We start from the raw sequence: 22,270 nt of genomic DNA, 5'->3' as shown, positions 1-22,270 counted from the left end.
GTCAGGTTTCTTGGATACATTTGCGTTTGCAGAGCCTTTACACTTTGAATTTACAATTTTGGATTCTGCTGTTTTACCCCGTTTTGTTCTGCGTGTTCTGTTTTGTGAGTCAATGTTTCTTCAACCTTTTCACTAAAATTCAGTATTCATTGAATATAACATAAACTGTCAGCCATCGGTGGCCAAGGCTAGTGAATATTGAGAAGGTGTGTGCGCTGAATATTTCGAGGATGGACCTTGACTTTGTGGGTGTGGATGCGTATTTCGAGTGTGTGAAATAGAAACAGAAAAATGTTTAGTGTATTGCTGTAATGCTTTTAAGGCCATGCACCACGCTGTGATGGTAGCAGTGGGACATGTTGAGAAGGCGGAAGGTAAAAACCAACACCAGAAAGAAAAGAGATTCTGAAAAGGAGCATCTGCATTTAATGAAACCATGATTAATTCATGGTTTTGTACGATCCGAACCATTTAAAGTGAAGTCCGACAAAAAAGCAATGCGTTAGCTGGAACTGCAAAAATATTCAGTGATGCATTAACATTTATCTGAGTGTGTGTGTGTGCGCGCGCGCGCGCGCGCATGTATGCACTCTACCTTGGGTTGTTTTTGTTTTTTTCCAAAACTCAAGGTGAAAGTTTGTTATGACTCCAAATAATCAATAAAGGTAGAGATGTGAAAACTTGAGGTCGGGATCAAATTCTCATTCAAGGCATTAGTTGCGAGGTGACCTCAGTGACACCTCTGACCAGGGGAGGCCACAGATAGCAGCCGTGCGTACGGACCGTTTACACAAACTCTTCGATATTTTACACACACACTGGACAAGGATCCACATACGACCCTCGATTTCTCTACACTTCTCAGTAACCAAAAGAACAGTGTTCTACACTATGATGTTTGGTGTCTTTTACAAGCTGATTTTAGAGGCTTTATGAGTTCAGTTATGACTTTAGTCCACAATCCAAGATCTTGCGTATCTCACCCACTCCTTGACTTTCTTGACCCTTTTAAACTTAGGATGTGACATTAATCCATAATCTAACTCTTGGTGCCTCCCACTCTCTGCCTTCATACAAGCTTCAAAGCCCCATCATACAGCATCAGCCATCTAATCACAGATCTGGAGTCAGATTATCCCGCTCTTGCACCTAACCTTTAACATGAGAAGGATGAAAACCCAGCTAACCCTGAATCGGTGCTTGGCTAGGCTGGGCCCTGCCCGGCCCTCATAAAAGCTTCATAAGTCTTCATAGGGGCTTCCTTTGGCTTTGTTGGTGGATTCGTAGCAGGCTAAGGTGCTCCCGAGAGGCGTCCCAAAGCCTCTCAAGACTCTTTCTCTCTCTTTATGAAGTTTCATGGGCTTGCAACACTGCTTTTGGGTATAAGCCAAAAGGTGCAGGTACACAGCTGCACAACTGCCATGCACACAAATACATCACAAGACAAACAAACACAAATCATATGCACACAACAGTGGGAAAAAAAACTCACAAAGACAAAGACCAACGTGCACACACAGAAACTTAAACTCACACACACATCCACCCCAACACATTCCCCTCTTGCACTCTCCTCTTCGCTTTATTTACAATCCTATGGCAGCGGTACAAGGGCCCGGGGCTATAACACACGGCACCTAATGCTCAAACTGCCAGGTAATCTCATGTCTGACATCCCCCTTTGATAGAAACTGATCAATAGACTCTTGTAAAGGAGTCATTTTCTCTGATGTTTCTACCAACCACTTCTCTCTATCTCTCCCTTTCTTTCTCTCTCTCCCTCTCTCGCTCTCTCTCTCTCTCTCTCTCCCCTTCTCTTTTTATTAGCCATACATTTATAATTCATATTTCAGTGGGGCTGAGTTTGCTCTGAGACAAAGGGGGGGCTTCTTTGTGCAATAAAGAACAATGGTGGTGAAATGATGGGGAGAAATGCCAGTGTTTGCTGCTGGTTCCGGTGAACAACAGTTTTGGGGATCGATAGAGTGTGAAATGGGATTATAGCTAGTAATAGAGGTGAATTGGAGGAGAGAGGCCTGTGCACGTGTGCGTCCAGGGATCCAGGGTGAATAGCAGCACACACACACACACACACATATGCGCATGCACATACTCATGTGAGCAATAATGATTTCATCATCTTTAGGCAGATGCACATCAGCAGCACAGAGGGCGGGTAATATCACATTTCTGTTTTTGTGGGAGTGTGGAAATATGGATATTGTGTTTTTGTTTATGCTGTTATTTCATTTGTTGTCACACAGTATCCCATTTATTTCACATTATGGCCCGCGTTACAACTCATCTTATTTAACATGGAAGACGACACTATCCGTCACATTTAAATATTTTGAGAGTTAGGAAAATGTTACTTTAACTGAACAATAACCACAATTTATAACATAAAACACAAGCTTTCTCTACTTTTTGTTCTCTTTCAAGACAAGTAAATCTGTTTAAGTTAAACATATACATATAAAAAGAATGCGATGTTATCTTGATCAATGTGCTGTTTGCCCGACACTGTACGGCACAGGCTGGCGTACTCTAAGCGCCATATTAAGCGCCGTACGATTTACTCACTATTGTGTGAGAAACAGGATATCTAGCACGCTGTCAAAGTGTGACAGAATATGACGCATTGAGTCGTACACCATATTTAAGGACTTTTTTCTCTCGCTTTTTTTTTTTTAATCACCCCCTTCTTTCCCGTCTCTGAATTGTCTCCTGACACAGTTTGATTGAATTCAGCTGCCTTCAGACACTTCAATCTCATCCATGTGACATCTCCTGGGTTCTCAACTCATCCTCCTATCCTCTGTTTCTGTCCTATTTTGACATTCCTTCTGTCTTACCCATCACATCCCAACTACAGTTTTGTATATTCCCAGTTAACTGTGGGATTCAACATATTACAAGTTCCATGCCATCAAACAAACAAAATGACAGAAAAAATAAATAAATAAGTCAATTGTATAACAACTAATATATCAACAGTGGAAAAACTATATGGGACTTGCATTGCATTGTTTTCCTGCTGCTACTGGCTGCAACCATGGTGATATTTCAATGCATTTTTAATTTACCAGATGAATAATTCTGTAATTTTACAGAATGGTGAAGACGGACAAATAATATGACAGGTTAGTACATAAAATAACATATAACCTTATTTTGTAATTACGTGATGTGTGTCTACTTCTCTGGGCATTTTTTATGTACGTCTCTTCTAACCTGTTTTTAAAATCCACTCCATCCTAGGCCAGAACTGCTGTTAACAAGCAACAAAAGAATCATCACCATTCATGGCAATGTTTACAAAATACAGAGAGAACCTTGACAAGGGCTTCATGTTAATGAAAAGGCCTTTTGTTCATGGCAGTAATTTTTCAAACTGACTCCTCACCCAGTCTATTCAGGCCACTGCTGTATCCAGGTAAACAATGCCCTCTTTGTTATAATAATGCATCTTCATTCTTCTTAAGTCATTACGATCTGCTCAATGTTGCTGGATTGTATTTGCTGAAGGTAAAAGCTGAATAATATGTGGTTTTGTGTCGAGCGTGGAGTTGAGGGAATGCGTTTTGATCACAGTCAAAGGCCAAGCTACACAGCGTTGTCCTTCTGTTTCTATCTTGTTAATGAGCAGTATTCACTGAGCAAGCCAGCCTCTGTCTGCCACAGAGAGAGACCTCAGATTCATCTCTCTGCGGACAATAGGTGATTGTGTGTGTGTGTGTTTGCACCTCAGAGAACAAGTGTGTATGTGCTAATTAAAGCAGTGGGAGTCAAGAGAAATGGCCGTGTGCGTGTGTATGTGAGGTGTTTGCCTGGCGTGACCGTAGATGTGTACGTTAATTCTTAATGAGACATTTCTGTGCCCAGAGAGACCCGGCCATCACCATTCCTGCACTGAAACACTACTACAAAGGACACTGTTGGACACACACACACACACACACACACACACACACAGAGCAGATCATTACCATACAGCTAAAGCCGTACCCCATTAAATCAAACCTCAATCTACAGAGTGTGTGCATGTGTGTGTGCTATTGTATTTGTTACATCTGTAGGACCTTTTCTGGCATAAACACTGAACTTGTCAGGACCAGTAGTCCTCATTGACACCAAAACCTGGAATAACCTAATTTCTGAGGAACTGGTTAAATTTAAGGATAAGATTTGAATGGTCCTTAGGTTAAGGTGAGAGATGAGGCTTTGTTTAGGCTGACCATGCAGTGTCCTGGGTAGAATGGCTATGCACAACCTGAGTGTGTGTCTCGGAGTAAACTTTGTGTGCAGACAGCTAGCAATCAAATCACCACATCTCTGTGCCAGTGCTGGGTAATTTGAGCGGGACTGGGCAACAGTAGTGTAGCTGGTCCTAGCTGCCTGAGAGGCAAAGCACAATATACAGCTCTGATCAGCCACAACAATGAAACAGGTGATCAATGTGTTTTTGACTTTGTCAAGCCACGAAGTCATAGATAATTACTGTTTTGGATTATTATTAAAGTTCAAAATGAGTTCAAATAACATGACAGAAAAAAGTGCTTTTACAACAGGGCAAACAAACTCCACTGCTCTGAACCAGTTAGCTGTTTTATATTGTTGAGGCTGATCGGTGAATACTGTATATGTGTACATGGTATTTACTGATGGACAAATGGACAGATAAAACAAGTAGCTGATGGATTTTGTTTGTTTTTGACTGATTGCTACCTGTCACTTGGTATTTGCCGTGTAGCTCATCCAGCTCTTGGCTCAGCCGCCTGACGCAAGCGTTCAGGCTCTGTTTCTCTCTGGAGGCACTTCTCATCTTCTCCTCCTCCTTCTGTAACTTCTCCTGAAGCCTCTGCAGCTCGGCTCTCTGTACGTCCGTCTCCCTGCTCCCTCTTGCAGCCTCCAGCCGGGCCTCCTCCAGCTCCTCCTCTGACTGTCTGAGGAGTGTCACACGTATCTGCAGCACAAATAAAAAAGGCCAAAGACGAGCAACACATGAGCAACTTTTCACATCAGGTCTGCTCCATGACTACTGCATTTAGAAGGGCATTCACATATCAGAATGAGCCGAAAATGTGTCTTGAGGGACGACTTGTTATTTGATCTTGCTATAAAACATTTAATACAACACAAATTTAGTTGCATTTGAACACAAAAAGAGTTGAATGCAACTCTCAGTATTACTTTAAAACAAACAGACTCATCACTATTCCAGAGTGCATTTGGTCATAATGGAAATTGGTGTTAAATTGACTCTTTTAGTGCGAAATTTACTGTTAAAGTATTGCGTGGCATGCAGAAATGTCACCCAGGTGACTTAGTGAATGTGGCTTGAACAAAGGTGCTCCTTGTGCCCTTAATTGTGTCCTGAGAAAGTACACGTGTGCATTAAGAGTTGTCTTCTTGTGACTGGTTCACTCAAACTGCTTTTCAGCACATCGTCAGAACAATGCCAAGGTCTGAGTGCACGTGTCTGTGGAAAACATGGGCTAATGATTTGAAAACAACAACTTATATTGTTTACACGCTCGCACTCAGTTTCCTTTAAATAAATGCCCCTGACATTATCTCTGTATTCAGCAACAGTGTACGTATGACAAAGCATTTGTGCAAATTTGTGCATAATAAAGATTAATGTGTACATGCATAATGCATGTGGCAAATGTAGATGTAGCCATCGATACATGTGTCCTCCGTACATGACACACTCATTATGTGATATTCCACGGGGAAGTAGGCATGAAAGAATGACCTGACAGCAAGAGGACGTTATATGACTCTATACAGTACACTAAGGTTTCATTGTGTGTATGTTCGTGTGCTTGGGAGGGATGTGTGTGAGCACACATGTGATCGCAGTAAGCATGACATTTGTATCACTTGTATGTGCCATAGGACAAACAATTAATGAGTAAAATCAAATGTTCCCACTTACAGCCACACACACACACACACACACACACGTGATGTGTCTATGACTGCCAGCAATGTTGGCACTCTGCCAGGATACAGTCGCCACTTTGAGTAATTTGAATATTTAGTGTCCCATTGAGCTCTTAATTGGAGTCAATTTCACCAGCCTTGGTACTGTTTGGTGCTTTAATTAATGGTGCGGCAATTTGTTCCTGCCACACAATCACAGTAAAAAAAAAAAAAAAATCACCAGGTGGATTGGTGATGCCTTGACTCTCCAGCTCATGTGCTCAGTCTGCGATGTGTGCAGAGACAACATTTTTAAGGACAATGGACAAGGCTGCTGAATTCAAATGTAGAAGGAGAAAAGGTCAAAATAACACAATCTCCCTGAATTAGAGGACAGGTCAGCAGATGTGCATTACTTTGATACCTTTTGGGTGTCTGCCAGCTCCAGCTCTAACCGCTTGACTTCGTTTTTCAGATGTGTCACTTCCTTTTCCAGTTGGCTGCGATCGCTCAGGTGCGCGCGCTGAGAATGTGCAACACTTTGCTTCAGGACTGCATTCTCCTCGGTTCTGTGGGAAGGACAGCGAAGACGGACTAGTCAGTGTGAACGGCTGAGTGAAAACATTTTGATTAGCCCACTTAAAATACATCACTCAAAAGGATTATGTTAAAGTTTCCATGCAACATATAATACACAACGATGCTACTGTGTGTCTTTTAGTAAGCAGACTGTTAAGAGAATGAGCGAGAGTAGGTGGTGGAGGCAGATGGGAGGGGCATGACGGGAAGACAATGACAGGAACTGGGATCAGCAGAGGAGAATGAGAGTTTTATAGACTCTGTTATTACTGTCTCTCCAGCTCTGACTTCATCTGAAGAATAGCCTTTTCACACACCGCAATGCGCTCAGCCTGCTCAGTACAGCGCTGGAACACAGAAGCACACCAGCACGCAATCAAATACAGCAAAGAAAACATATGTTTATGTTCATAAATGAACATAAACTTAATGCTCATTTAATTGTAAGACTAGCTTCAAACATAAGTCATAGCATTCAACACTATTTGTGAATACTAGTATTTAAAAAAAATGCAATTTCTCACTCTGTACATACACTTAAGAAAATGCTATCTATGGTTTTGTGTAACAATATGCACAAAATGTAAGTGGGAAAGTGTAATCTTAATATGTAAGGACGGCAGTCTGTGACCTTACCTTCTGGAGCTGCAGCCTGTGTCTTTGCAGGCTGAAATATTCCTCATCAGAATGAGAATGACTCTGTTGATGTAGCCGTAGGTCACATTCCAACACTCGCTTCTATCAGCAAAGAGAGAGCAAAAAATATACATATATAAATATTAAAAATACCCTTGGCTGATTTTAGTCAATCACAAGCTAACTGAAATTAAAATGACTCTTAATAAACCTAGGTCACGAATGGGCGCCTCTGAAACGAACGGCATCTCAGCAGATTACATGGATTTTGGTTTACTAATAAATGACAAATGACATTGATGTGCCATTAAGAAAACACATCATTATGTATTACACTCATTTGTGTATTGATTTGTTGCATCGCAGAGCACAGAGAACCATAACCTTGATCTTCTAAAACCCCAACACAATGAGATCAACACTATCAACTGAATGTTATTCTGAGAAGGCAAACAAAAAACTGCTTAATGTATCACTACCTTCAATCACAGTCCATTAACTACTGTCCTTCATAAAGGCACATTTTTCAAATTATATCAGTAATTCAAAAGTAGATGGAGGCAATCTTTATGTTATAGTCCGAACACGAATGGAATGGACTACAATATAGATAACATTAACACATTCCATTTGAACTCAATATGAATCTATATAACTTCTACATACATGCTATATTCTTTTGTTTTAATGATGTTATTTGTATTTTAATTTATATTTCCTGACACACGGGAATAATAAAGGCTTTGGTGACTTTAGGGTAAGCTGGGCTCAACAATGGCAGGAGGTAGAGAATTAGCAGGATGTGAAGCTCTATAAGAGCTCCTAACCTCTTGATAGGCGCCTCACAATCAAAGTCATTAGCCAGTGTAATAAAGGGCCTGAGATACAGCCATTCTTCAACAACCTAACTCTTTTATAACCAACAGATTAAAGTTGATTGGATTAAAATGACATTCTGCCCGTCTGACCTTGGTGGCAGCAGTTAAGTTCATCCAAATTAAATTTCTCCGTAATAAAGATGATTCATTTGTTGCTTGACGTAGTAAATATAAAACAGAGAGAAAAGGGAGAAAAGATTAAGTGACACACGCCACTGCACACGTGCACACATTATGCGTCAGAACAATGACACATGCACGTACACACACACACACAAAAGGAATATGCCCCTGCATGCACACACACACAACATTAACGGACCAGGCAAGCACCTGGGCGCGCGCACACACACACAGGGTGACACAGTAACAACCACCTGAGGCACCTGCACACACACACACACACACACACACACACACACACACACACACACACACACACACACACACACACACACACACACACACACACACACACACACACACACACACACACACACACACACACACACACACACACACACACACACACACACACACACACACACACAGCTCAGGAAAGGTCTGATAAAAACTGCATCCTTGAAACGTATGCAAACAAATTTAACATTGAAATAATACATTAATTTCATGTGGAATTAAGACTGCACACAATGGTGGTTGAAGTGAACACATTACATAATCATGGAATGAACTTAATCTGAACAAAAACAAAATGCCATTAAAAGGCGTTATAAATGTCTTTTGTGTTTAAATCTGGATGTCTGCGTCTTCATTTTATTTCATCCTCATTTATTCAGTCAGTCTCATTCAGACCAGTTACAGGAACTATAAAACATACTGGATAGGAACATTTTAAACTCTCCGATGGGGATAGAACACTTGAGTGGGAGGACATTTTGGAGTTCATTTCAATTAAAGAGAGCATAATACCTGAAACATTATACAACATTATATTATTGCCAACCCATATGAGATGTGAAGTAGTTTGAGAGCTTCAGTGTTTGGGCTTTATACATGTATATAAACTTTGACTGTAAGGACGTCCACTTCACCTTGTGATATAGAGAAACAACAATTTCTGTAATAGTCATTTGTGTAACAATGCAGTGTACTGTGAAACACAGGGTTCAAGGGGTGGACGTGAGGTTGACTGGACAATGGTTTGATGGGAACGCTTATTTTGTGGAGGAAGTCCAGTTTGATTTTTTTTTTTTTTTTTACATAATGCTACCATTTGTCCTCACCTCTTGTTTGAGAACGGCCCCTTGCTCCTGCAGCGATGCTGAAAGGCTTTTAAAGTGGTCTACTCTTTGCTGACACTCGGTCAGTAGGCTCTGATTGGCCTGGAGCTCATCCATCAGCTGGTCAAAAGCCTCCTGTGAGCGCTCCCATTGGCCCACCTTTTCTCTGCGTCGCTGCTCCAGCTCAGCTTGCTCTCGCCTTAGTGACTGAGCCTCTAATTGGGACTCTCTTAGCTGCCAATTAAACATAAAGGAGAAGGCAAAGAAAGGATTTTAGAAACGTGTTGAATAAGTCTGCAGCTAATGGTGTTCATTTAGAATCACTAAGTACACCACAGTGCCATTTTACAATCATATATTACCTACCTGTTGCTGTGAATACTGGAGTTCAACTTCTAAAAGTTCCACCTGCCCCTGCACCTTGTGAACCTTCTCTATTGCTGCAGCATACTTCTGCTTGGAAATTGCCACGGTTTCTTTCTGCTCTTGGATTTGCAGCCTGGCATCTTTAAGCTCCTCCTTGGCTCTTTTCAGCTGCTGATGGAGAAGTCCTATCTCATCCTTCTGCTTCTTTAGATTCACCTCAGATGCCTCAACCTAAAAAGAGCACAGTCAAATGCACCACATACGATTAAACCCGGTCTCTTTTTTCAGACAGCTGCAGCCGCAAAGTTTGATGTGACAAAATCACTAATAATATGTGTTTAAATGACAGGAGCTATTTGATTTCCCACATCCATGTGTGAAACTATAACTGAACTCATTGCATGTATGGGTTAAGGATGAAGAAAGTCAAATTAGGAAGTACTGTAACGATCAACATCATCGTGATCTGATAAATAGACTACATTACCCGCTTCATTGTGACTAAATGTCCCTTAAAAAGATTAGATAAATGTCTCCAAAATGGAATTACGCAGTGTAGTATACTGTGATGCTCTACACTAACCTCTGTCATTATAAAATGGGAACCCGGGAAGTGAAACCAGGCCTAATCCCGGTGTTACACTAGGAATCCAACCATTGCTCACCTTTCAAGGGGAGAGGTTGAGAAAGTTAAACCCACTCTAACACTCTCCTGGAGTTCATCCATGTTAATCCAGGTGTAATCTGGATCTGAACATGAGGGTTTTGCGACTAATGACAGCCAACTAGTTAGATTCCAGAGGTTCACCGTGGCTCGGTTTAACCAGGGATTAAATGAGCCCATCTGAGACTAATGCTTGGTAGAAGGGAGCATGACTGTGTAGAAAATGAGGAGAGTTAACTTTGCCGACTGTGGCACTCACTGTTACTCTTCCCTTCATCATACAGGAGCTATTATCCTACAGTACAGAGACTGATTGAGGAGTTGAGTATCAGTGGCTGTCTCGTGAAAACTTACATTGACCCTTGGTTTATGATAACTTTCGTCTCCCCTTTTTGTTTTGAACATCTTGGTCTATGTTTCTCTCCCTATGTGCATACTTGGCTGTAATTGGATAGGGGGTCATTTTGTCTTCTTTGCTAATTTAGATGATGCAGATGGGGATTCATGTTAGCTGTCTCAGAAAATTAAGCTTGTCTGCTGTAAATGTGTATTTTCTTTCTATTTGATTGTCTGCTTTGATTCGGATCAGTCAGATTCAGGCACCTAAGTGCATCTGTTTTTTCCTCGCTCTCTACGTAATTCACTGGATTAAAGACGTGGATTGTTTTGATGTAGGATTGGGGCTGGACTGAGTGACAGCTGAATGTTCACGAAACCTGCCTAGTCTGCAGCAATGTGCTGCTGACAAATAGCTGACCTTGAGCTTTGTGACCTCTGACTCTCAATCCTTCCGCCTGTTCTGCATTTGGCAGAGCTGCAAGTTACTCATCTTCAATAGGCTGCAAGGCCACTCCAGGATACTCCTCCCGCTCAAGTGTTTTGTAAGTTTGTGAGCTTTTTCCAGGTCAGAGTTCAATCTATAGATTTCGCAACAGATTTTAAGAGCAGGGTAGATGCAGATGAGAAAAAGAAGAGGAGTGAAGGAGTATTTCATCCTTACCTGTTGCTGATTAATACAGAGCTGATCCTGTAGCTGCTGTTGCTCCGTCTCCTTCTGGTTTTTAAGGTGCTCTGCATCGCTGACCTTTCTGCTCAACTGACAAGCCTCTTCTCGGTGTTCTCTGACTTTGTGGTTCAACTGTCTCACCTCAGACTCTAGTGCTGCCACCTAAGCAAGGAAAAAGAAAATGGCCAATTGTAAAAAAGACAATGTCATATATATATATATATATATATATATATATATATATATATATATATATATATACATATATATATATATATATAAGCACATACAGACAGAATAGACAGCGAGGGGGTGGAAACAGCTTTAAAGTGTGTAAATAAGGCTTGAGTCAGAGTCTCCCAGTATAGTCTCAGGACCAGCTGGGGAAATGTGGGTACAGCAGACATGAATCAGTAACGATTCCCCCATTCTCCTACTCCGACTTGCGAGGAGCCTTTGAGTAAGCCGCTATACCTCCCACTGTTCTAATGGACCTGCTTGGTAGCCGACAGCAGAACACTGATGCCGGTTTTGGGCAGTTCCCCCGAGTGGATGTTAGCAACTCTGTGGGTGTAAGCATGGCACTGCTGGCAAAAAAACAAAAACACGAGGGCACTAACTCAACCCGGCCTCAAAATATGAAAAGGAAAACAAACAGAAAATAGCAAGACAGGTTTAAGACCCTTGTAGTGTTACCTAGAATTGAAATTAAGCCTGGAGACAAAACCCAAAATACAAAAAGAACTAAGCCTATTTGTGAAACACCCAAGAAGATCTTCAGTTGGTCACATTAAAGGAAGTGTGATCTTCTATCACTTGTTCCAGGTTCAGCAAAATCTTAAATACAAAGATAGAGGCCCTGTTATATATACACACAAATAAATGTACAGTGAATGACAGATGCACTCAAGTTGCCACACCTGTTCTTGTGTCCTTTGATACGTTTGTTCAGCCGTCTTCATTTCATCTCTTAACTGCAGAATTAACTGTTCTCTGCTCCGAACCTAAACACACAGAAAAAATACATTTAAATGACTTTCTTATGTTGCCATTTTAGCCAAGTATGCAATCTTGGATGAATGCATGCACACACAAACACACACATGCAGACACAGTGAGACAAAGATGGACCTCGAGGTGGGAGATGTGGAGTTTCTCATGGCTCAGAGCCAAGTCAGCCTCCAGTCTCTCTTTGGCCTGGTTAAGGTGGACACACTCTCTGCTCTGCTCCTCCATCTTGGCTCTGAACTCATCCCTCACCTGGTAGAGCTTCTCCAAATCCTCGTCTCTTTGAAGCACCTGGAAAACATGAATACAAACAACTCAATCTGTGCTACCATTTTATGTCAGATCAGTCATATGGATTATTTTGAAAATGATAATTACATATTAATTAATCATTTTTGGAATAAACTAAAAAATAAATCAGTTTTTGACCAGTACTCAAGTAAAATTGTATTTAATTATGAAATTAATTAACTTAATATGCTGTAAATCATTAGCATTGCATATGATCAGTTTGGTGAAGAATGAAGCTGCTGCATTTTACCTCTTGTTGACAGTCAGAGTGCTGCTTCTTACGCTCCGCGAGCTCCTTCACCAGCAAACTTATCTTCACCTCCCTCCTCTGCATCTGCAAGACAAGTTCTCTTGATTTAAGACCTGTTTTTTTTTGTGATATTCTCACTTAACAGCATGTTAAGCCTTGCCTCATTGGCAACGCACAGTGAATCTCAGGAGACGGAAAGCTTAGGTCACTGTTTACAAAATTTTGTGATAACATTTTTCAGGCTCGTTATAAAAATCATGTTTGGATTTAAGTCAACGGTGGTGGTGGTTGTGGGTGGATGACGCTACATGCTGAGAAATCTCTTGAATATACATGTACGTGTCTGACAACTGCTCGAGATCGTCCTTTTCATTTGTGACTTTGCCAATTTACCCCCAAACAAAAATCTCACGTCTTTCTTTACTGTGAGGAGTAATTTTAATCCAAACCCATCATTGTGAGGACATTTAGCTGGGTTGGAGTTAGGATTAGGTTTAGGTTATGGGTGGGTAATACATTATGTCTATGAATAAGATAGATATGACTCTATTTGTCCTGCAGTGGGGAAATTTACATTGTTACAGCAGCAAAGACAAAGATAAAACAACAAGATAAATAATAAACATTCATTACAAAAAAAGTACATACATAAGATATTAACACTAAGACTAAGTAAAATGTAGAATGTACATTATGGAAAGTTTGCAGTATATACACAGTATGGGCTTGATATTTATTTTTTGGGGGGTTAAGACTTGGTTTTAGGTTAGTTAAGGTTAGATGGGTTTCGGTTAGTGGTAGTATAAGGGCATTTAGTAATAATGTTATGAGTGAGCTCACTAAGAGTGCTGTACAATAATATGTGTGCATGTGTGTATTCTTTTATTGGCTGCTTCTTTGTGAACTTTGTTTTTTTTTTTTTAATTATGGTTAATAATAATAATGTGTTGTTTAGGGTGTCCAAATGAATGAAAGTAAATACAGTGCCCTAAGAAGAATAGCTGTGCAAATCTGTGCGTCTCAAAAGCTCTGTACAGATCGTTTTATAAATGTTAAGTGTTAAGTAATTAAAAATATTTATATCTAAAACATTAATTGACACTGAGTGTACAGCATGCTGTCACTATAATCTGCACAGTGCATGCATAACTACTGTAAATATCTGATGCCAACACACATTTTGTTTTACAAAAAAATACAATGCATCAGCCCTTTTTGCCGAATACAGTAGAAAGCCTTCTTTCCCTTTCTCCATCGCTCTCCACCCCTTTGTCCGTCCTACACGATCCAAGGATTGTTTTGACCAGAGTTGAGGGCTCGTTTGTAACTGTCCAGGCGGATTGATGGAGTTAACTTGGCTCTTTGACCTCTCACCTCTGCCTGTCAGCAGGCAGGCTCACAGGCACACTAAACCTGAGCTACAGCAAGGAGAGAAGGGAGAACAGAGGGGGGAAGAAGGAAAAAAGCACAGCATATACTGCCACGCACATAGCAGCTAAAACAACTGAAAACTCATATAAACACAGAGTTAAAGTAACTCAAACCCACGGGCAGGATTAATACAGGTGTTGTTTAGCATTCCATAGACATCTGATGAAATAGGGTGCACAGGAAACAATGACCAGTGTGTTTATTCGTTTTACTAAACTTACCAATAGAGCAAACACTCACTTCCTGCCAATTTTTGAACTTGCGCTCGATTCATCTGTGCATATGTGTGTGCGTGAATTCCCGATGTGAGCATGTGATAGGCAGAACAGATGTTGATAAACACCAGAGGATGTCGTGTCAAAACAGATAAGTTGTCAAAACGACACGCTAACTAGGTCAATCACAAAGTTTAAGAAGAAACTTTGGAGTGGGGCTTTGGTTTATGCATATCTCTACGTGGATGTCTACGTGTGTGTGTGAGTGTGTGTGTGTGTGATAAGCTCCTGAACGAATCTGCAGGAGGGGACCTCCAATATCGAAGGTATTTTTAAATCAATGAGCTCTTAAGTGTATCTCAGTCTTATGTGTTCACACATACGTGCACACAACACAGATAGAATCCCTACTGACAGGCAATGACAAGATACAGAGAGAAAGAGAAGGGGGGGGTGACATGAGGGGGAGAAATAATATTTGAACAGTTGGGGGTGGTGATGAGGGGATGAAAGGGAGAAGTGGCAAGGCAAGAAAAAGAAATGAGCAATAAGTGAGATCAAGAGAGAAAACAGAGGGAAAGAGAAAAATCAGTGAGCTATTCTGATGTTTGTAAAGAATTGAGAGCAGAACCAATGTTTGTTCAAGTCCAACCTTGAATGCTTCAACATCCTCACTCTGCCTATGTTCCACTGCACGGCTCTTTGTCTCCCAGTTCCTTCTTGGATGCTTTCTTGATCCCCCCCGACCATCTTGTCCAAATGCCACGCAATTTGAATGATTTTATTCAGTGCATCTATAAGAACGTACGCCTTCGATCCAAGTGAACGGGCCACACTGTACTACAATGTATACAAAACAAGAAGAAGAAGAAAAGAAACGACTGGACATCTGAGCTAAATGTTAAGAACAGCAAACAAACATTCACAGACATTTGTTTTCATCGTTTGAAAATAAGCACTTCCGCAAGCTCTTGTGCTACAACAAAATGCAGCGGTACAGTGGATGAGTTAGAACAGTGATAGCTTGCAGGTATTCCTACTTGAGTATTTCACTGACAGCAGCTTTAAGTAGACCCTCTACAATTCCCAGCTCAAGTCAGACCTGTGCTTCCTCTCTTTATCTCCTGTCACTGTCAAATTCTGAGCAAATTTACTGAACCTTATTTTTTTATTTCTTTATTTTTTGTAAAGGGAGTGGCCCGACATATTCTCTCCAGAAAGATGCAAACTGAATTCCTATTCTTCTGATGCACATAAGCCTAAGTGAGGGGGTGGGGGGGGGGGGGTAGGAGTGAAAGCGAATCAGCAGAGTACATTTCAGATGACGGAGCGAGTGCTGACAGTTATTTGTTCAGCTGTGCTAATGTTAGGACATTCAGAGCTGCATAGGAAACTACTTGATACAAAGTTCCCTCAGTTTCACTTACATTCAAGTGGAAGCAGACACACTCGCTCACATTTCCCCTTAACTACCACCGTACAGTGCTGGCTTTAGTGTGTGGATGAGTGAACGCACGGGGCGTGGGTGTGTGACACTGGGTTCCTAATAGAGCCGAGAAAAGGCAGTATTGCTGAATAAAGGAGGGCAGGATGTGGAAGCTGGTCAGAGCGTTAAAGTCCTTCATGAAAGGCACATGCAGGTAAATACAATATAAACTGGCGAGTACCACGCACACACACACATTTCTATGCAGTTGTTTCACCGTATTTGAAAATGGCTTATGCAACAAGCAGTGAGTTGAAGTGATGAAGTATGATTGCTAGTTTGCCTTCATCCTACAGCAGGACAACTGGGTTATTGTCAACTCATCCGGGGTGAAAGGCAAGAGGTCAACCCTGCACTCTTAAGATTTTAATTGAAATGTTGTTTACCAAAGTCTTTTTTGCAGTTGTATAACATGGACTGTGGCACATATACAAACATGGTAATAGTCCTAACAATAGCCTGAATGATGGCAAACAAAATCCTGACCCTAACCCTTACCCTACTTTGAAAATAATTATGAGTGAAGAGGGCACATTAATGAAAAGGACTGAACCGTATGTGCTGCTTCACGTTTTCTTTTTTATAAACTCAAGCCCTTGAAATTCACAAATAGCTTAGTGACAAGTATGTGTGTACCTGTGTGTTTGAAGGTTAAACACAAACCAATGAGCATTATGCTGCTGACATATTATAAAATGCATTAAAAAAAAAGGTCTAAAGGTGTTGTAGTATACAAACATGTGAAATTTAAATTTCACTGTAGAACAAGAAAATCCCATTTTAGCAACATAATTCAAAATTGTGTCTTGTGTCTTTGCCCTAAATATCAGAACATCCCATTGACCGTCATCTAAAACCTTATTATCAGCACTATTGTAGAAAGAGACAATGCCTGGCAGAGTGAATATTACATTTGAAAATTGAATATTTAAATGAATCCCTCACCTGTGCAACCCCTCTTATCACAATCATTGTTGGAAAAGACAATGCATTGCATTAAAGTGAACATTTCATCTCCCTTCTGGCGAACCTTTACCATTTTTCGCCTGACATTGTCCATTTCGTGGAGGAAATGTTCCTTGACTTTGTTAACAAACGAAAACGCTGATAATGCCTCAATGTCAACAATACATGGCCAACAACAGGCGAGTCAAATGTGCTCGTCTCGGTATAAGTGTGACAAAGAAGAGGCACAATTGGACAAGCAAGGTTTGCACAAGAATTTGCAATTTTAATATTTGAATGAGGACCTTGAGGAAGAAACCAATTACCTTTTTTTCAGTGGTGCGAAGAACATGAGTCAGTTTCTGCTGAAGATGCTCGATGACTTTGTTGCCATGATGCAACTGGTCCTGGATCTGCTGTTTCTGCTGGGTTTCTGTACTCAGGCCGTTTCTGGTCTGATCCAGAGTTTCACTGATGTCCTGCAACTTGGACTCACTCGTTTGTAACTGGAAGGTGGACAGATAATAGAGAGACGGGAAGAGAAATGAGGAACAAGTACGACGCGTCTGGGTGTTTATGGTTTGAACCTTCTCCAATGGGTGAGAGCGGAACCGTCAGGCTGACAGCTAAAGAGGAAAGAAACACAACGAGAAGAATGGAGTTCCAGCAAGAGAAGGAGATCAAAGTGCAATTTAGGGGTGTTTGCCTCCTCTCTGTCTCCATAGCAGTGAAAGGAAACATCATAAAGGTTTTGTGCCAGGTTGTGGAACCCTACAGTTAATGCTTTGACTCATAACCAATAAAACTGCCTGACTACTCATCATACAGACGTAAAACTCTAACTTAAGGAGTACTTCTTAAACCTTAAGGCAGGGCTCACTGATAGATGCGATCCTGTCTTTATCTGCTCCGAATCAGATAAGAGAAAAAAAAAAACATCATCGTCTACAGCATTTCTTTAATTTTCACCTACGTGTAGATGTTTGGTTTGAATAATGCACCCTTTACTCTAAGACCACTTGATTGTTGTAAGAACCTGCAAGAATGCGAGGTGAGCCCGCAATAATCAGTACGGTGAGGAAAAGCAAATGCAATTTTCCTCCTGAATACGCTACTTACTTTAAAAGGGGTAAAGAAATTAAGTGAATGTTAGAAAACCAGGGCGCAGAGTCAACATTTAAGTAGGTGTTTAAAATTGTCAAGCAACTAATAATCTATTATGGCGAATGTACTTCATTAAGTTGGCTGACAAGCACCTGCACTCAAAGCAGATGAATGCCTTGATTTGGTCAAGGACACAGTAAATGGGTTAATTTAAGCCTAAAACACAACCCACTGCCTCGCACCACTCCAAAACACCTAGAGGGATGGGAGGAGGAGAAAAGGAAGGCGAGAGAAATACAGTGAGAAAGAGAGGCCGAGAGAGAGAGAACTAATTTTAAGGAAGAGAGAAAAGGGACAATGAGTGAAACCTAAAGGCCATTCCATTCATCATATGTATGACTCTTTAATGTTCCCATTCATTACCACTGGTTCTCATTGGAGTGAAGGCGAGCCTGGACAAGAGAGATGAGAGGGAAACCGAAAGACAAGAGAGAGAGGAAGAATAATGTTCTAAGGAAAAATAATTTAAGGTCATATATATATATATATATATATACATATATACACACACTATATACACATAAAGAAACAACACTGCATTAACCCCTCCTCCAATCTTCTTCCCTCTCTTGGCTAAGTGATATTCATACGGACATGGTTCTTTATTGTACAATGAGCCAACCCTCTGCGGAGCTAAGATGGTGGCGATGAGTTATTAAATATAGAGAGAGGGTGAGAGAGGGAAGGCAGAGAAGGAGGGGAAGAGGGATGGATCATTAACTAAGAAGAAATGCAAAAAGTGAGGATAATTCCCTGATGTACCTGAATGAATTTGATAGAGAAGGTTGCCTGAATTTGTTCCTTATTTAACAAGAGCTCACCGTGTGTGCGTGTGTGTGTGTGTACGTTACCTACTTTGCTCTGCAGTGAGGTCAGTGTCTCTTTGAGCTGTGTGTTGGCCTGGGCCAGCTGTTGTGTGTGTTTCTCCTTAAGAGCCAAGGTTCTCTGCAGATTTTCCTGCGACGCTTGCAAACCCGCCACATCCCGGTTCAGGCACCTCACGTTTTCATCTCTGTCTTTTATCTAAAACACAGTCACAGCAGAACAGCACTGTTTGTCAACACACACGTACAGTACACATGGAAAAAATACATAAATAAATTCAACACTTACTTTCTATACACAGGGCTCCAGACTGATGCATTTAACTTTTTTTTTAATTTAGTGCATTGTGAATTTTATTATCATTTTGGACATTTCGTTCCCCATTTGAATTTGCCACTGCCCGGCCATGTACTTGTCACAGTCAGGTACCGCTCAGTTTCTTGGAGACATTTAAATTCACAACATTCACACTCCACTGGCAAAAGTAGAGCCATTATCCTTTAATGCATGTTTGGCGAACTTAAAGTTTGACATCAATTCAATAATTTAAAAAAGTACAATTTGCAAAAGGCCTATTTTCAGTTACCATGAGAGTTATGTTGGGTCTCCACGTCCCTGGCTTTTTGTTTGAAATGAAAAATGTGACCAACATCTGTGCACAACTACGCGGAAAACAATAAAGCATTTATTTCTAAACCTGAATGGTTGCTGCTGTGTTGCTTCTACACAAATTAGTGCCCATTTACAAATTAAGAAACATTCATTTTCTAAAAGGAGACCAAGGGTGTGGTTGAACTCCTGTAGTTCGGAGCCACTTGTCAAATCAAAACCCCTATTCATCAGACTGTGTTAAATGAGCCCTCTGTTGGATTAGTGGATTAGTAAAGAGGCTCTGCAGACAATCAACACACTCACAAACACATTTGCATCCACGCACATCACGTGTATACACACTTTTGTGCACACACCCACACATATATTTGTCAGACAGGATGATTTGAGAGCCGATTTTTAACTTATATGAAGTATATGAACAGTTAAAAAATAAATAGAATTCATTCATCTAAATTAATTGGTTTGAGTCTTTTTTTTATTATTAATTAAAAGCTCACAGATTTCTCAGCATCTTAATTATGAATAGTTTCTGGTTGTTCAAACAAAATAATTTTGGTTTGTGGAGAACATGTCAACATTTGGGAAACACTGATCAACTTTTTCCAATATAGGAATAGTCAACAGACTAATAGATTATGAGAATAACACTTAATTGCGGCCCTATTCTGAGCCGTATGTGCAAACTCTGCCACAGTCCAAAATATCCTCCCACAAGTTGCAACAGTGAGCCATATAGTCATCTATGCATTTAAGTTACAGCACGTCCAACAGATGGCAACAATTAAAAACATGGGGGAGGAAGCTTGCGATATTGCAAAAAAACTAAATTAAAATGATTCTTCTATCTGGATATTCCACCAATATTAGTGTGACTACAGGGAAATTAAATGGACTTCACGAAACTGAGACAATAATGTGTGAATTTCAGTGCTTCAGCCAAATGGGTTGTAAAAGCACAGTTCAGCATGTTGAGTAAGTGGGCAAAGGTTCACCTTCCTTATTCCAACCTATCAAGAGGGATTTCACATTTATAATAGTAAATCCATCAATGTTAAACCAAAGTTTACGCAGAGAGACTTCCTCAGACTTAGTGCAACTTTCCTGCTTTACTTACTGTGTATGCATTAAGTATATCCAAATATTACATAAATACCTTTTTGTAATTACTAGTATAAGTCATATTTTTTGTGGATAAACCTTTAATAATATTGTTTAAAAGAAATAATTTAAAACAAATTTGAGCTCACAAAGAGCTGCAATAACTAACCTTATAATGTTTAGCTGTCATGCTTCAGCTATGGATGATTTAATGGTTATGTGTAATGAATTGTTTCTGAAAAACATGTCATTTTTCCTCATTATTGGTACTGATTTGCTATGACTGTAGTTCACTGTGATACACTCATCAGTGTATCAACACTTCCATGATCCCACCCACTGCAGGTCAGTGTTATCCGCCGGGCAGAGAAGTTAAAGATCACTGTGTCTGTGAAAATGTCTCCTGCAGCTTAAGGTCTTTATGGCACTGACATTCAGAACTCCATAACATTGTTACATAATTAATACATCACAGTGATTTCATTTCTCATCTCCAAATCTGCCACCATCAAAGATGATTAAAAGTTCCCATGTGGTCTGTGTGAAGTCTTAATTCTCCGGTAGAGGAGGACAGGACCTTAGCTGGAAGTCCAGGAGAAAGAATATCAGATTTGTGATTTTATTTTAAATGAGTGCTTAAGCCTTAGACTTTCATATTAGTAAAGCTCCTATTGAGAGAGAAACCTCAATCTGATCAAGTCTCATTACTTTAGCAATCATAGTTTCGCCCCTGGGGTCCTCCTCTCAACTCCTGCCCACTGCCGCCTCCTTTTTCCTCCTTACCACATCTTCTCTCTTTTCTCCTCTCCGAACCATCATGTTTTTTTTTTTTCCCCACGAAGGCGGAGGAGAAGAGAAAGGGAGAGCAGCTTGCACAAATCCTTGATTGGCCAAAGTCTATCCTCCATCTCGGATTATGAGTAGAAGTGGAACATTTGAGGACAAAGGAAGGAGGGGGTGAGGGGGGGAAGGGTGACAGAGTGTGAGATGTGAGTTGCAGAGTTATGGGCGCAGAGAGAGAGAGAGAGAGAGAGAGAGACACACACACACAGAGAGGATGGTTAATATAATTGAATTAAAAAGATGGAGCGGGGCCATTTCTACGCAGGTGGGAGTGTGGAGTGAGAAAGAGCAGGCGAGATATTAACTTCTAATAAAAGAGAGATTAGAAAGTGGCTAGGAGGACGGCTGTGTCTTTACCTATGGGAGTGACAGCCCCCACATAACCTTTCCCTGCAATATGCACACTGATATTGGCAACCATATTCTGAATGTGCTCCAAAAAAGACAGAAAATAAAAAACAACATACACACAAGCACCTATACATGTACCTGTGTCTCTGCAGATTTGCACGGTCCAAAAGTTACACACGGTGAATACTGTACACACACACACACACATGCAGAAATATGACATTTGAAGCGCGCGCGCGCACACACACACACACACTCATGAGAACAGTGCATTATCAGCTCTCATTCAATGATCCAACAGAAGGCAGACATCAGATAATGAAGACGCAGCTCTTTGGGAAGCGGCTGCTGTACAGACAATTAATTAACTAATTGGTCTAACGAGCTCGTTAATGCCACGCTATTTGGCAGCCAGTCTGAATACATTAACGAGGCTAATTCAAT

General features: G+C 40.7%; 1 protein-coding gene across 4 annotated transcripts in view; it reads right to left on the bottom strand.

Annotated features, from left to right (window-relative positions):
- The window catches only part of LOC122769059 (myosin-9-like), an 84,638-nt gene that overhangs the window by 21,966 nt on the left and 40,402 nt on the right, over nt 1–22,270 (bottom strand). For all 4 annotated transcript variants that reach the window (XR_006360405.1, XM_044025336.1, XM_044025347.1 and 1 more), the window contains 12 exons: nt 18,950–19,117; nt 17,257–17,436; nt 12,854–12,937; nt 12,436–12,603; nt 12,225–12,308; nt 11,299–11,466; nt 9,635–9,865; nt 9,272–9,502; nt 7,147–7,248; nt 6,781–6,857; nt 6,356–6,500; nt 4,729–4,966 (listed from right to left, as the gene is read on the bottom strand). Coding sequence is in view for 3 of the 4 variants with exons in the window: in XM_044025336.1 (XP_043881271.1) it covers nt 4,729–4,966; nt 6,356–6,500; nt 6,781–6,857; nt 7,147–7,248; nt 9,272–9,502; nt 9,635–9,865; nt 11,299–11,466; nt 12,225–12,308; nt 12,436–12,603; nt 12,854–12,937; nt 17,257–17,436; nt 18,950–19,117 (1,876 nt within the window). In the remaining variant the exon portion in view is untranslated. The remainder of the gene's footprint in view (nt 1–4,728; nt 4,967–6,355; nt 6,501–6,780; nt 6,858–7,146; nt 7,249–9,271; nt 9,503–9,634; nt 9,866–11,298; nt 11,467–12,224; nt 12,309–12,435; nt 12,604–12,853; nt 12,938–17,256; nt 17,437–18,949; nt 19,118–22,270) is intronic.

The sequence above is a fragment of the Solea senegalensis genome, linkage group LG1, assembly GCF_019176455.1.
Source record: "Solea senegalensis isolate Sse05_10M linkage group LG1, IFAPA_SoseM_1, whole genome shotgun sequence".
Lineage (NCBI taxonomy): Eukaryota > Metazoa > Chordata > Actinopteri > Pleuronectiformes > Soleidae > Solea > Solea senegalensis.
This window is presented reverse-complemented; position numbering and strand designations above follow the sequence as displayed.